Source organism: Hypanus sabinus, chromosome 7 (genome assembly GCF_030144855.1).
Source record: "Hypanus sabinus isolate sHypSab1 chromosome 7, sHypSab1.hap1, whole genome shotgun sequence".
NCBI lineage: Eukaryota > Metazoa > Chordata > Chondrichthyes > Myliobatiformes > Dasyatidae > Hypanus > Hypanus sabinus.
This window is the reverse complement of record NC_082712.1, coordinates 74,744,372-74,761,287: the sequence shown is the minus strand read 5'-3', so window position 1 is coordinate 74,761,287 and position 16,916 is coordinate 74,744,372. Positions and strand designations below refer to the sequence as shown.

Here is a 16,916-nt window from a genome sequence, read left to right as displayed (position 1 = left end):
GAGGTGTACGGTAGTGAGATAGGTGAGCTGTTTGAGTGGAGTTGCAATAATCTTGCGCTCAGTGGTAGTAAGATCAAGGAATTGATTGTGGATTTCAGGAAGGGGAGGTTGAGGGAAATATACCAGTCCTCATCGAGTGGTCACCAGTGAAAAGGATCAGCAGTTTCAAGTTCCTGGGTGTCAACATCTCTGAGGATCTTTCCTGGGCTCAATGTCTTAACCTAATTACGAAGAAGGCATACCAACAGGTATATTTCATTTGGAGTTTGAGATTTGGTATGTCATCAAAGACTCTCGCAAGTGTCTACAGATGTACAGTGGAGAGCATTTTTAACTGGTTGCATCACCATCTGGTATGGGGGGACCACTGCTCAGGATTGGAGAAAACCGCAGAGGGTTGCCAACCCAGCTAGCTCCATTGTAGGCACTAGCCTTCCCAGCATTGAGGATAACCAAAAGGTGATGCCTCAGAAAGGTGGTATCCATCATTAAAGACTTCCATCACTTAGGACACGGTCTCTTATTACCACCATTAGGGAAGGAAGTATAGGAGGCTGAAGACGTATTCTCAGTATTTTTGGAACAGCTTCTTCCCCTCCACCATCAGATTTCTGAATGGACAATGAACCAACCAGTGAACACTATCTCACTATTTTTGTTCTCTTTTTCATTACTTATTTAACTGAAATTTTATAAATATATGTATTATTATAACTTGTAGTATTTTATGTATTACACAGTGAGGTGAGGGCCTCCATCGGTCAGAGTTGACCATGGATATTTTGTCGTAGCTGTCCAGATAGGCAAGCCTGGGCAGTATGGTATGGAGAGCCAGCTGATGCCCTTGTAGCATGCTTCCCCTCTCCATGCATATGATGAATCCAAAAGAACGGCAGAGACTGATACAATTTGCTACCAGCAGCATGGTAGGAGTTGTCAGTCAGCATTGTCTTAGGGACTTCACCACCGGATTTTTCCCTTGGGGTATACTCCTGCAGCTTTCCCGGTGAATAGGTATAGCTGCAAGGCAGTGGAGGTTTGAGATTAGAGTTTTCCTTCCAGATGAGCTGTCAACCATGGCTGATGAGCGTCATCTGCTCGAAGCATCTGGTTTTAAAGCATGAGTAGCCCACCTTTGCCCCTTCTCCTGTCAGTAGAAATGGTTCTGCTGGGCTAGTAGCTAAGCCACACGTGAAGGCCAGGAGTTGTCAGCACAATTGATTGTCAGCACAATTTGAGGTGCACGGCGTTGGGAGGATTGAATAGGTAGTGGGAGCTTGTCCCCATTACTACCCCCAGCTATAACAACCTTAAGGAGCTACACTATTGCCACAGTAAAGCAACACATTTCATGACCTATGTTAGAGATGTTAAACCTGAATCTGATTCTGACTGTGATGTAGATTCAGCTGCACTGGAGGGTAGGTGACATTCCTGTTCGTCTCTGCTCAAAACATGCATGGAATGCATTAAGCTCATTGGAAAATAACATGCAGTTGTTGCAATGCTACTTGACTTTGTTATGCAACACATTATAATATCCAAGCTCTGCCACAGCTGTTGGCTGGACTGAGACTCAATTTTGGACTGGTACCATTTCTCATAGCTTTATGGAGGTAATTTCTTGGTTTCTTTTAAATGTCAGTCCCATCCTAAATTTAACAGTTCCCACTTAAAACACTCATTTTAGCTCATTGATGATACTCTTAGTTACCTGTCTTAATAATCTCTTTTGGCACGTTGTCAACTTTTGCATGATTCGTGTACCTTTAAAACATCATGGGGTATTTTCATGTACTTGGAAAAAGCTATTTAAATATAGACTATCGATTAGCATTCAACCTGATGTTATACAATTTAACCATTGCTATGCAACGTGAAGCTGGATGAAGCATTGAGGTTCATGGCGTAGCGATGATGCCAATGGTCTGTTATATCTTGTATAAAATATCTAAATCGGATATTCCAGCAATATTGCAGCTTAGATTATATCCCACCAGATGGCAGAATACAGTCTCGTAGTGGGAACTACAAATATAAATTAATGCAACGAGTCTTGGGTCCTATCTGGTGATACTCTTTTGGATGTCAGTTACACATTTTACTTTGCACTTAAAAAAAAGTATTTAAAAAAAACATTGACATTTGTTTTTAATCCATGGAATCATGACCAGCAGATTCTGGCACGAGCATTGTGAAAGTTAACTGTTGGGTAAAAGCTTAAGTGGGCCAACTATATCAGCATCATGGCTGAAAGAACTGATAGAAGTCTGGATGCTGTGACCACTTCTTTGTTGACCACTATCTTGAAAGTTCAGTTCAGGAATAGGATGCTGATACCTGTCCTGAAGGTCCAAGTATTCTCGGAGATGGTTGGCTTCATGGTCGGAGAACCTATCATTGGACTCCTCAGCTTTCTTTTACCATGAGCGCACAATTTTCAATACGTATTATCTATTAATACACTGCAGTTCTCAGCGCTAATTTCAGTAGAGCTGTTTAAATTATGATCTTTCCTATTAAGAAAGACAAGTGTATCACAAACATTAACTTTACATGCTATCCTAACAAGGACTTTTATCATTGGTTTCAATATCTTGAAACTCTTTACTTGACAGCATCATAATGGACACATTCGTACATGGTTTGCGTAGTTTATTCGAAGGCTATGATATTTTATAGGTGATCAGTATCACTCTGCTTGCACTCCCCATATCTTGAGAGCAATTGTTAAAAAAATTCTAATATTTAGTAAACATTTGATGAAAATCACTTGAGATATTGATGACTATAATACACTTGGAGCAACCTGCAAAAGAAACTGTAAGGGTTTAAATTCTTCTCTGGTACAACTGAAGTACCTAATGAATGAGTATGTCATACTGAACAAGACTATGTAATTATTCCATGGTCCATGACAGAGTCCGTGTATGAAATGTATGGCTGCCCATTTTTCAGACTGTATGTTCAAGCTCAATGATTTATATTAGATTTTTTAAAAACACTGTTTTTAACATAAAAAGATTTTATAAAAGAAAAACTAATTTTCAGAAATTGTCTATTAGTGTATGTCCTTGATTAAAAGTGAAGCAAGAAGAAAATAGCCCCCAAAATTAGTCTTAAGTACGAGAAATTAATTTTTATTTACGCCTTTCTATTTTGTTTGCTTTGTTATTGTTTTAATGTATATTATTGTTTTTAATTTATCTTGCAATTTTGAACTAATCTCAAACTCTTATTCTCAGTGAAAAATATTATTCTTAATTTGCCTCCCCAAGCAGCACCTCACCTGCAAATCTGCTTCTAGGGGAGGCAACACTTTATCTGTAACTCTGCTGCTGTTGTCTGTTGTGGCCTCCTCTGCATTGGTGAGACCAGTCATGTCGGGGGACCATTTCGTAGAGCATTTCCATCCACCCGAAGCAGAACTTCCTGATGGCCAAATATTTTGATTCCAACTCCCATTCCCATTGTGTCACGATGAAGCCACCCTCAGCATGGAGAAGCAACACTATATATTCCATCTGGCTAGCCTATAACCTGATGGCATGAATATTGTTTACTCCTGCTGGTTAAAAAAAAAATTGCTTCCTCCATGCCTTTTTCTATTCACCACTCTGACCTCTTCTCATTTACCCATAATCTCCCCTTGGTGCCCCTCTCCCCTTTATCCTGTGGTCTACTCTTCCCTCCTGTCAGATTCCTTCCTCTCCAGCCCTTGACCTTTCTCATCCACCTGGCTTCACTTATCACCTTCTAGCTATCTTTTGTCTTCTCCCCCCACCTTTTTATTCTGCTGTCTACCCCCTTCTTTTCCAGTCCTGGAGGAGGGTCTTGGTCTGAAATGTACACTGTGTGCTCATTTCCATGGATGCTCCCTGACTGCTGAGTTCCTCCAGCACTGTGTGTTTTCCTTTGGATTTCCATCGTCTGCAGAATTTCTTGTGTTTATTATTCTAAATGATTTTTTTTATATAAATTTCCCTAAACAAACCTTAGTCAAACTGTTTTGTCATTCTGTATATGTTCTTAAAGACCCATTTTAACCATGTTAATGTGAGGCTACTCAAATAATTTACTTTTTGTCTGTATTAACTTTAAATTAGTTTTGGTTTCTGAAGCAATAAAGGATGAAAATACTTGTATTATTTTAAACTTTTAAAACATATCTGTTACAGTTTAGAAATTCTATCTTAGCCTGTGAAGCATTTAAACTCAATTTCTGGGTAAAGTCACTGCAAGTGTACCAGAATTGTCAACAATTATGATAAGCCCTTGTGCATAAGGAGTTTTCTTTGTTCCTGCGGTTAATGTGGATCTCAGACGTTTGCAGTTTACAGTTGGACATTAGAGCTGAAGTGATCCCTCTCCATTCTTCAGCCATGTTCACAATTGATCAAACTTCCTGGTATTTGTACCTTGACTATTTGCCCAGTGTAGATTTTGCTGGTACTCTCTTTTTACTTTCCCAGTTACTGTCAATAATTAGTGCAAGACTTTTTGAATTCTTCCAGTATTATAAATTGCAGTAGGTTGTGAGAGAATATCTTCCAAAGGAGAAACTGATTGTGTGTTCTACTATGCCGCTCACCAGCAGAGCCCAAGACAATATGTTGCAGTCCAGCATTTCAAATAGATGAATAAATTCAGAATTAAGTAAATCTGCTTTTTATGGCTCAAGTGGTTTCATTAGACTCAAGCACTCTGTGCTACAGTTATTTAATGAATGCCTGCCATATGCTTTAAATGTTCTGGTCAATAGCTGATAAAAGAAACAGTGTAATAAAGTCAGGGATAAAAAGATGTCCTTGTGATAGGCTTCTATCAAAGGAGTTACTTTAAATTCAGTAACTACTATCTAGACAATATGGCTTGCAATTTATGACCCAAAGGTAGTCATACATTATTGGAATATAGCCTACTGAGCTTCACATTACACAGATGTGAAGCCCTGATTATAGTTGCTTCATAATTAACAGTGATCAGATTTGTTCTGTGGCATAAACGGTGCATGTGTAGAACATTAACCATGGTGCACACTCATTCAAATTCAGCTCAAGGGCTCTGTGGCAGACGGGTCACGAGCTTCAGGGAGTAGAAGCACCAGCTCCTCCATATGTTCTTCCTGCATCTTACTACAACTACCAGTGCAAGATAAGTTCCCTAAAGAGCCAAATCGTGTTCTGTAATTACAGCACCACTTTCTGCAGGATAGAAATGAGGAAAAGCTAAAACACTCCCTCATCAGATAATTTGTAAATTATTTTACATGGTGGATGCCTAACTCAGTTGGTTTCAACTGCTGAAATTATAAATAATTGTAACAGATGTGGCAGTATGGCTGGCCTCCAATAAATGAGACCCTTGATAATAAAGCCGACCCTTTGACAGGCCAATTTAATAAAATGTGAACAAAATCTTCTTACTAATAATTTATCATCCTGTTTCCCTATTGGACAAACTTAATTACCCTAGCAGTTAACAAGGTCACACCCAGATGCCAACCTCTGCTACAGTTTTGATAATACAATCAGCAATTGAGGAGCGTTGAAAGCTTTGTTGTTTTTTCATTACCTGGCTTCAGATAAGCACAGGTGGCTGAGCATTGCTTGTCAGTTCTTAATAATTATAGACTATTATGGAATGCATAGTTAGCACATTGAAGAATGTACATTTGCATTTTTTTATATGACAGAGGTGTTAAATTATCAGGTTGTATTTCTCAGTGATGGAAGAACTTGTGGAATGTTATGTCTTAAATTAAGTGTGTCACAATTTCAAGGCAGTGTGACTTTACCTTTTGGTTAATTTCAGTTGATCTGACATTCAAAAAGAATTACGCTACCATGAAATGTTTGAAACCGACCATGTCACTTGTCAAAGAATTTATTTTTCAATTTTGAAGAAGGCATTTAAAAACAGATTGCTGAAAGCAGTTTATCCTTGCAGGGTAGGAGAGTGTGTTGGTAGCAGTTTCTAAACATATACTGGTTAATTCCTTTTTCTTCACAAGTTAGTTGTTTGTTCAGATTTTTCAAGTCAAGTCAAGTCAACTTTTATTGTCATTTCGACCATAACTGCTGGTACAGTGTATAGTAAAAATGAGACAACGTTTTTCAGGACCATGGTTTACATGACACAGTACAAAAACTAGACTGAACTACGTAATACAAAAAACACAGAGAAAGCTACACTAGACTACAGACCTACACTGGACTGCATAAAGTGCACAAAAACAGTACCGGCATTACAATCGATAATAAACAGGACAGTAGGGCAAGGTGTCAGTCCAGGCTTTGGGTATTGAGGAGTCTGATAGCTTGGGGCAAGAAACTGTTATATAGTCTGCTCGTAAGAGCCCGAATACTTCGGAGCCTTTTCCTAGACGGCAGGAGGGAGAAGAGATTGTATGAGGGGTGCATGGGGTCCTTCATAATGCTTTTTCCTTTGCGGATATAGCGTATAGTGTAAATGTCTGTGATGGCGGGAAGAGAGACCCCGATGATCTTCTCAGCTGACCTCACTGTCCACTGCAGGGTCTTGCGATCCGAGATGGTACAATTTCCGAACCAGGCAGTGATGCAGTTGTTCAGAATGCTCACAATACAACCCCTGTAGAATGTGATGAGGATGTGGGGTGGGAGATGGACTTTCCTCAACCTTCGCAAAAAGTAGAGACGCTGCTGGGCTTTCTTTGCTATGGAGCTGTTGTTCAGGGACCAGGTGTGATTCTCTGTCAGGTGCTCTTTACGATCTCTACCGAGGAGCTGTCGATGTTCAGTGGGGAGTGGTCGCTCTGTGCCCTCCTGAAGTCAGCAACCATCTCTTTTGTTTTGTTCACATTAAGAGACAGGTTGTTGGCTCTGCACCAGTCCATTAGCCGCTGCACCTCCTCTCTGTAAGCTGATTCGTCATTCTTGCTGATGAGACCCACCACGGTGGTGTCATCAGCGAACTTGATGATATGGTTTGAGCTGTGTGTTGTAGCACAGTCGTGGGTCAGCAGAGTGAACAGCAGTGGACTGAGCACAAAACCCTGGGGAGCCCCCATGCTCAGTGTGATGGTGTTGGAGTTGCTGCTCCTGATCCAGACTGACTGAGATCTCCCAGTCAGGAAGTCTAGGATCCAGTTGCAGAGGGAGGTGTTCAGGCCCAATAGGCTCAGCTTTCCAATCAGTTTCTGAGGGATGATTGTGTTGAATGCTGAACTAAAGTCTATGAACAGCATCCAAACGTATGTGTCTTTTTTTGTCCAAGTGGGTTAGGGCCAGGTGGAGGGTGATGGCAATGGCATCATCTGTTGAGCGGTTGGGACGGTATGCAAGCTGCAGGGGGTCCAGTGAGGGGGGCAGCAGGGTCTTGATATGCCTCATGACGAGCCTCTCGAAACACTTCATGATGATGGATGTGAGTGCAATGGGACGGTAGTCATTTAGGCAGGGCACTGAAGACTTCTTCAGTACGGGGACGATGGTGGCAGCCTTGAAGCACGTTGGAATGGTGGCGCTGCTCAGGGAGATGTTGAAGATGTCAGTGAGAACATCTGCTAGCTGGTCTGCACATCCCCTGAGCACTCTACCAGGGATGTTGTCTGGTCCAGCAGCCTTCTGTGGGTTGACCCTGCACAGGGTTCTTCTCACGTCAGCCATGGAGAGACACAGCACCTGGTCATTCGCAGGAGGGGTGGACTTCCTCGCCGCCATGTCATTTTCCACCTTAAACCAGGCGTAGAAGTTATTCAGCGCATTTGGGAGGGTGATGTTGTCTTGTAATTGGTGATGTCCTGGATGCCCTTCCACATGCGCCGCGTGTCACCGGTGTCCTGGCAGTAACTGTGGATTAGCTGGGCATGTGCACGCTTTGCCCCTCTGATGGCTCAGGGCAGTTTGGCCCTTGCTGTTGTTAAAGCTGTCTTGTCGCCTGCTCTGAAGGCGGAGTCGCGGGACCTCAGCAGTGCACGCACCTCTGCAGTCATCCATGGCTTCTGGCTGGCACGTATAGTGATGGTCTTGGACAGAGTAACATCATCAATGCACTTGCTGATGTAGCTGGTCACTGAAGCTGTGTACTCCTCTCAGTTGGTAGAGTCGCCATCGGTTGTAGCCTCCCTGAACATGTGCCAGTCAGTGTTCTCAAAGCATCTTGAAGAGCAGAGATGGCTCCTGCTGACCAGGTTTTCACCTGCTTCTGAACTGGTCTGGAGCGCCTGATGAGTGGTCTGTATGCTGGGATTAGCATAACAGCGATGTGGTCTGAGTATCTGAGGTGGGGGCGGGGCTATGCCCGGTAAGTGTCGGGAATATTTGTGTAAACCAGGTCCAATGCGTTCTCCCCACTTGTTGCAAAGTACACATACTGATGGAATTTGGGGAGCACTAACTTAAGGTTCGTGTGGTTAAAATCACCAGCGACAATAAACAGTCCATCAGGATGTGCGTTCTGCAGTTCGCTAATAGTCCCGTACAGTTCACAGAGCACCTCCTTAACATTAGCACTGGGGGGAATGTAGACACCGAATATAAGGGCAGAAGTGAATTCCCCTGGCAAATATAATAGTCTGCATCTAACTGCCACAAACTAATGATGAGCAGTGTCTGGAAACCAGCAGAGAGTTCTTACGCCATTCCGTGTCGATATAAACACAGACACCGCCACCGCAGACCTTACCGGAGACAGCTGCATCTCTGTCCGAATGTAACAAAGCTAGCCCGTCTAGCTGGATGGCAGTGTCCGAAATCCCATCAGTGAGCCATGTCTCTGTGAAGACATACGCGGAGCAAACTCTGTACTCCCGCCGAGTATTACGTTGGAGTCGGATGTAGTCCATTTTATTGTCCAGGGAGCGGACATTGGAGAGCAGAATGGATGGGAGAGCTGGCTGGCTATGGTTTGCTTTTAGCCTGGCACGGACCCTGCCCGTTTGCCTCGCTTCTGCTTCCTCGCACATCACTTTCAACGTCTTCATCTCCAGCTCCCAGCATCAGGCAAGTCCGAGGATTGTAGGCCCGTTCCCCTCAACAAGCAATTCTCTATGTATTTGATGCAGTTTTATAAATAATTGGATGGGTTGCCAGAGAGTCATGTAACCTAGAAATGCATCGCCCGGCCTACTAATGGTCATCAACTACCTTCTTTACACTAATCCCACTTGATTGTCACCCTATACCAGCCAACTCTCCCCACCTTCCTCCCAACCCTACACCAGATACTATCTCTCACATAGACACTAGAAGCAATATACAAAAGCCTGTTATCTTACCAACTTGTACATCTTTTGGAAGTGGTACCATGTGGTCACAGGAAGAATATGTAAACTCCACCCAGACTCCTGACCTGAGGTCAGGAATACACCTAGTTAGTGGGAGCAGTGAGGCTGCAGCTCTACCAGCTGCACCATTGAAATGCTTTTTTGTGGACCAATCTCTCGGTTCTTCTATGACTATTTAGGCACTTGTGTGAACACATTGTGATTGAACAGTGATGAAAGCAGACTGAAGTTTTAGCATTTTGCTGTTTTAGTTTCAAGTCTGTGTTGATTAGCAATATGAGTATTGCCATTATTTTAAAATTAAAGAGTAATGAAATGGTGCAACTTTTTTAAAAAAAAAATAGGATTTATTGTCACTGTGCTCATTTCATTAGGGACCACTTGCAACCTTTGGAATTGAAGTAAGATTAGTGTCCAACATCAGTAAGCCATTCCAAATTATAATAGATTTGAGATGTAAAACTCAACCAGAACTGTATGTGAGCTGATAAATCTGTATGTGGTGTTGAAAGTGACACTTTCTGATTATTAATTTATGTTCTATATTCTTAATAGCTTGACACCTTGCCATTATCTTGAGCAGACTGTGTTGGCTCATTGATGGTGTGATAGTGCCCTATTGAATTGAGAAAAGAGTAAATTTGGAAAATTTGCTGTGACTTTTATCTCTGTAAAATGTGTACTCTTACATACTGAATTTTGCCAAATGGCCTATGCATTGTAAATAATTGTTCCTTGAGATGATAAATTCTATAACATAAGAAAAATTGATTCGTAAATGAAAGTGATGGTCAAGAGTGAAAACTTGTAAATAAATGGCTGGATAGCAGATTTATGATCTTAAAGATCACTTTTACATTTTCTATGTACTTCCAAATCTAAACAAATGTGAAGAAAAAATATTCTTGTTAGGTAATTGGTAAGAGGCTTTGCTTGGGCACTACAAATGCTTTACTTCTTTAATAAAAACTGTCTTACTGAAGTGAGAATGAATCATTCAAATTGTACATTAGTGATTTTGGGTGCATCACCTCTTTATTCAATCTTTAGATATGGATGCCACAATTAACAGCAGTGTCTCTGGCCCCCTCCCTGCTTGCCCTTTGAGAACGTGATTCTAAGATGTCCTTTTGAACCATAGCGGTCCTTGTAGTGAAGACCCTCCTGGAGTTGTGAAATGTAGGGAATTTGTGGATTTCTGAGTCACTAAGCATTTTTTTGTGGCTGCATTTGGAAGCCCATTAAAGTTAAAGAAAGCCACATTTTAAAATTTCTAATTCACAGTGGTTTGTCTTGTAGGAACACCTATTACTGTACCCTACAATCATCAGACTCCTGAACTGATGTGGTTAACTACATGTAAAGGGGGTTTCTTCTTTTTTCTTTGTTACTGTTGGGAAAGGGTTTCGTTTTGTTAACTAGCAGGAATGCTAATTTACTGATACCGAGAATGGTATTCCTTTGTAAACCAAATGGGGATTAATGTTCTTTCTTCTGAGTCTGTAAGCTTTTGTTGACGGGCTTTTGGGCAGATCGGCGCGAGGGGGTCGAGAGAGAGGACGCAATGCTCTAAGCTGGGCGAGGATCGGACCCCAAAGGGGGGTCCGAGGCCGGGAGATTCTCCGAGGAGGGGGGGTATGAAGCTAGATGTGTTTGGTTGACCACTCGGAGGGTCCTGAGCTGTTTGGAGAGTCGAGGAGTTCGGAGGGTCCTGAGCTGCGAGTCGAGGAGTTCGGAGGGGATCGAATGGTGGCCAGAAGACTTCAGAAATTGAGCTCCAACGGCTGTGCACGAAGTGGTTTGGACTGATAAGTTTGGCGCCTTTTCTTTAATTTTCTCTTCATATATACTGTATCGTTATTAATCACTTAGTTAAAGTAACCTTTATAAATTGTACTCATTTAATCGCATATGGTGTACTGTCTGTTTGTGGGCGAGGCGGGGACATCACACAGCATCCACACCAGCTGATTACCCAGTTTGGCGGGGCCGAAGGCTGCTCCCCCTAGACAAGAACGAGCTGAGCGAGCCTGAGGCGACCCAGGGAGTTACATACGGTTACCGCTGTGAACTAGTATTATGACTACAGTCCAACTTTCAAAGACTTGATGACTAATATTAGTATTATTTTTATTTGCATAATTTATCTTCCTTTGCATATTTGTCAGTCTTTGTTTATGTATAGTTTTTCATAAAATTCTTTTGTATTTTTTCTGTAAATGTCTGTGAGAAAATGAATCTCAGCAGTACACTCTGTTGCCACTTTATTAGGTATAGAATGCAAACCCAGTATGGTTTCCTTCCATTGTGGTTCATCCATTTCAAAGCTCAACATGTGCATTTACACATTGTTGTATTGCATGGTTATTTGAGTTATTGTCATCTTCCAATCATCTTGTGCCAGTCTGGCCATTTTCCTCAGACCTTTGTAATTAACAATGTGTTTTCACCAAGAGCACTGTGTGTGTGTTTTTTTCTCTAAACTCTAGATTGTTGTGTGTGAAAATCTCAAGAGATCAGCAGTTTCTGTGATACTCAAACCACCTTGTCTGGTACCATCATTCCACAGTCAAAGTCATGTTATGACATTTCTTCCCCATTCTGATTGTAGTGTTCTCGCTCAGGTGTAATGGAACGCCAAACTAAACACTGAGTTAAACCTTTGTCAATAACGACAGGATCACAGTAAGGTTAACCGTTTACTGTTCACTCTTCCACATTGACATATGGTGAAAACTGTTGATAAAACAATACAAGATTTGTACAGCATTTGTTTCCTTCTTGATATTATAATTACATCATAAATACTTGCAAGGTAAAACTACAACAACTACATTACATTAAAGTGCAGCATACAGTCAGAATCTACCTACGCCATTGACTGCTTTAAATACACTTCAACGCAAACTTTCCACAACTCTTTAACTAACGAAAACATAAACATTATTGACCGTCGTTACTTTTAACAGGATCGGCATTAACATTTTAATTCAACATATCGATTATCACAGCGTTGCTTTCACAATGTTTCTGGTGCGTAGAGAGAAAACGTTGCTGCTTGCTGTGCTCGCACATGTCTCGACCCCCCACCTTCCTGTTTCTCCAAACTGTTATTTTCCCACAGGACACGGCGAAACCGGATGTGACGTCATCGCATGCTGCGATATCTCACAGACAACTTTAAACAATCCTAACTTTAACTAGAATGCTAACAAAAGAATTACTAAGTGAAAATATTATAAACTAAATAACTGCCATAAAGGCAACACACTGATGTTTGGTATGAACAATAACTGAACCTTTTCATTATGTCTGCATGCTTTTATGCATTGCATTGCTGCCAGATGCTTGACTGATTAGATACAGTATTGCATGGTGACCTGAACTTGGTGAAGCAGCTTTAAGTTGCTATGTTCCTCATATCTGGAATAAACTTCCAGAGAATCTGAAGTCTGCCCCAACTTCCAAGCTCTTTTAAATTCAGGCCTAAAACTTTTCTCTTTGTTGTAGCTTTTAATTAGAATCTCCTGCACGGTAACTTTTATTTATCATACCTGTTTTTGTTTGATTTTATTCTCTTATATTTTGTCTGAAATTTGACATTTGATTTTTATATCTTGTTCTATGTAATGCACTTTGAACTGCCTCCTGTTTGAAAGTGCTACACAAATAAACTTGCTTGTATTAATGAGCAGGTACACAGGTATACGTCATAAAATGGCCACGGAGTGTAGTTAGTTATCGCCTGTTAAGTTAATGGTGTATTGGGCAGCAATGAAGGTTTTCATCTCTGTCTATCCTTGGCTGTCTTTTCTATTATGCCCCAATTGTAGTTCGGGGTCGTCATCTCAGCTTCTGACATCATCTGTAATCATTTGGACTATGACTCTGCTGAGAATCTTGCTGGGCACTGACAAAAGTGTGATGCCATGCCAGTTGTTGCAATCACTTAGCACTTCTTTCTTGGGGATCATAACAATAACTCCCTTTGTCCGGTTCTTGGGTACTTGTCCCCATTCCAGATTATAGTAAACAGTGTTTGGATAGCTGCTGCAATATTTGGTTGACCTCGAACAGATCGACGTTCAAATTGTCCTGTTGTTGAGCTTTGTTGTTCCTTAATGATTTAATTGCAGCAACATTCTTTTCTTGGGTGGATCTGTGTTTATGTTGAGGTCCTCTGCTGCCTCCTGTATGTCAGATTATTCATTTGGTGGTGGTCTTCTCTGAAATCCTCTAAAATATTCCGTCCATTGTGCTCCTTGCTCTTTCTCAGTTGTTAAAAGCAGACTGTTCATATCTCTCATGGGACCACTGGATCTGTCTTGAACTTTGCACATGCATCCTATCCTTGTTATATGCGGGGGATATGCTCCTCACAGTCGACGCCTAATGTGAAAATGCATGATGTGAATAATTATTTAAAGGGATGCGTTCTGGAGGGCTTCCTAAATATGTTTCATCTGTAATTTATTCACATTTTCATACCAATACAACACTGAAGCAGTACCATAAGGCAACATTCACATTATATTTTGTCAATTTAAGGTAATATTCAACGTAATAAATCATAGAAAGGTAACATACTCGGGTGTACAGTACACACCAACAATGGCAGGTGTGTTCACTCCGGGAGATGAGTGGTGGTTGTGGTGTCGGGCAGCTTTACATGGATGAGGTGGATGGTTGTGTGTTGTCAGGATCATCAAGGACAGCAAGGGGTGAAGGAAGACTCACAGAACTCTCAGTACTGCCGGCAGCAGGAGATGACATGGGTTTGAAGAAAGTGGTGAGGGTTGTTTGCTTGACAGCATTTTGTTTTTCAGCATAAATTTGCTTGTAGGGAAGAATGCTTGACTGCAGGGAATGACTGAAATGCCAACTCCGTTCTAAACTTGGGTCCATGTCCATCGCCATTTGTGCCACGTGTTCTGCAGCCTTAAAAAATTCTGCCAGTTGCTTCACCGTAAAATCCCTCACCTGCAACTTGACACTTCCTTCTTCATCGTTATCACCTTCCGTCTGAGTTAAATGCAGAAGCTCATCCACACTTAATTCTTCATCATGAGAATCCAGGAGTTCTACTGCATCAGCAGTCTTGAGATCGGAGAATCCTTCTCCGCCAATTTTATAGCTCAGGACAGCTGCAGTGAAGGCAGGAAACCCCTTGAGGGTGTGCACACACTCCGCCCGAATTGTTTTCCACACTCTATTGCTTCACCTGACGCTGTCCTGTTTATAATTTCCAACTTTTTCTTAAGTGACCAGTTCCACCAGTATTTCTACCATGATGCTGTTCACCTTCCCTTACTAAGTATAAAACTGCTGTCTTTTGTCTGCCAAACCCTGTTCATCTGCTTTCATTGATGCCCAGTATACGTAGGTTGTAACAACACATTACTGCAGTTATTTGTGCTAGTTTGCTAGTGTTGTGCCTGGTTCGTACATTCCAAAAACCAGTTTTGGTATTGATCTTGGTGGTATTCAGGTCTTCCTTCATCATGCCTCTTGGTTTTCACTACTGTCAGTCATGGGTGGAGAGTCAGGAATGCTATCACACAGATATAAAATTCTTCATTGCTTTTGCTGTTTACAGTTTTTTTGATCAGTCAGGATTGTTGGCCATGAGATGAATTCCCAAACCTCCGATCCTGGCCTTTACTTTTTGAACTGTTTGGCATGGGTGACCCTACCAAAGACAAGGCCCTGACTCCAGCCAACATAGCGCTCTGGGTCATTGAGGCACGCAAGCCTCCAAACCCTACGATCATACTGTGGTCCCCTTGGAGGGTCATTGAGTGTACTTCGTCAATAAATTTACTTAGAACTTTGGAAAAACTAACCTTTTAGGTTAAAGTTCAAAGTTCAAACTAAATTTTATTATCAAAGTATATAGATGTCACTGTATGCAATCCTCTGATTTACTTACTCAGTAAATCTATAGAATAGTATTAATGAACATGAGGTAACAAGATAAAGGAGTCCTTAAAGTGAGACCATCAGTTGTGGGACCATCTCAGTGGATTGGCAAGTGAGTGTAGTTATTACCTTTGTTCAAGAGCCTGATGGTTGTGTGATAATAACTGTTCTTGAACCTGCTGGTGTACCTTTACCTGAAAATAGTATGGCCTGGGTCAGGAATTTTGATGATCGATGCTGCCCTGCTGTGGCAGTGCTTCATGTAGATTTGTTCAATGGTTGGAAGGGCTTTACCTGTGATGTACCAGGCTGAATCCACAGGATTTTCCTTTGAAAGACATCGGTATTTCCATACCAGGCCATGATACAGCCAGTCAATATGCTCTCCGCGACACATGTTTAGAAGTTTGTCAGAGTTTTAGATGTTATGCTGAATCTCCAGACTCTTAAGAAAGTTGAGGTGCTTTCTTCACAATTGCACGTGTGCTGGGTCCAGGTCAGATCCTCTTAAATAGCAAAACCCAGGAACTTAAAGTTGCTAACCCTCTCCACCTCTATTCTTCGAATGAATACTGGCTCATGGACCTCTGGTTTCCCTCTCCAGAAGTCTTCAATCAGTTTTTTGGCCTTGCTGACATTGAGTTGACAGGTTGTTATTATGAAACCACTCAGCCAAATTTTCAATCTCCCTCCTGTATTCTGATTCATCACCACCTTTGATTCAGCCCACAACAGTGATGTTATCAGCAAACTTGAATATAGTATTGGAGCTATAGCACCTAAGCTGTGTGCTTACCCCCTACTCTTCTTGCTTTACACCTATGACTGTGTGATTAGACACACAGGTGTAAAACAAGAAGAGTAGCTTAGAAGAGTAGCACACAGCTTAGGCGCATTTGTGCTGATGGAAGTTGTGTAAGAGATGCTGTTGCCAATCTGAACTGACTGTGGTCTGCAAGTGAGGAAATCCAGGATCCAATTGCACAAGAAGTTATTAAGGCCAAGGTCTTGGAACGTATTGATTAGTTTTGAGGGGATGGTGGTATTAAATGCTGAGCTGTAATTGAGAAATAGTTAATTTTATATTAAAGTAATTCACTGTTCTTCAGTTTTGTATACCCTGATGTTGCAGTAAATCTCTTCATGTTTTTGTATACAGATATATATTCAAAATAATTGAAGTGGTCTTTTCATTAACAGCAAAACTACCATGATTCTACCAGTGATTTACAATATCAAGTTGCTACTCAGAGGGCAGAGGTACAGTCATTGAAAGAGAAACTTAAAATAACAAGTGGAAAATTCACAAATCATCAACTGTTGGAGCTAAACTTTGCTTCTGAAGACCGAAAAAAGTGTTGGGTAGGTTTTATATTCCTTTCAGTGATCTGCTGTCATGGTATATTTGGCTTTTTCAAGGATAATTTATAGATTTCTTCTTAGTGAAGTTATTGTTTGTTGATTCCCTTTATGTTCATTTTATCACTGCAGATATTTTCAATGTCTTGATTATATTTGCCATTGCCTTTCAAAAAGAAACATTTTCATTCAGGAATGATGAAATAAGTTGTATTTTTTTGACATGAGCTATGGAAGATTTGACTATTTAATATGAATTTACTGTTATTCATATTTTTTCTATTATATATTGCACTGTACTGCTGCCACAAAGACAACAAATTTCATGATGTATGCAGGTGGTAGTAAACCTGATTCTGAGTGTTTAATG

At 41.2% G+C, this 16,916-nt stretch overlaps 1 protein-coding gene across 5 annotated transcripts in view; it reads left to right on the top strand.

The window, feature by feature from the left end:
• The window catches only part of cntln (centlein, centrosomal protein), a 515,524-nt gene that overhangs the window by 163,556 nt on the left and 335,052 nt on the right, over positions 1-16,916 (top strand). For 4 of the 5 annotated variants that reach the window (XM_059974898.1, XM_059974896.1, XM_059974893.1 and 1 more), the window contains one exon: positions 16,388-16,549. The exons of the other annotated variant lie outside the window; for it this stretch is intronic. In XM_059974898.1, the coding sequence (XP_059830881.1) occupies positions 16,388-16,549 (162 nt within the window). The remainder of the gene's footprint in view (positions 1-16,387; positions 16,550-16,916) is intronic. 5 annotated transcript variants of the gene reach the window in all.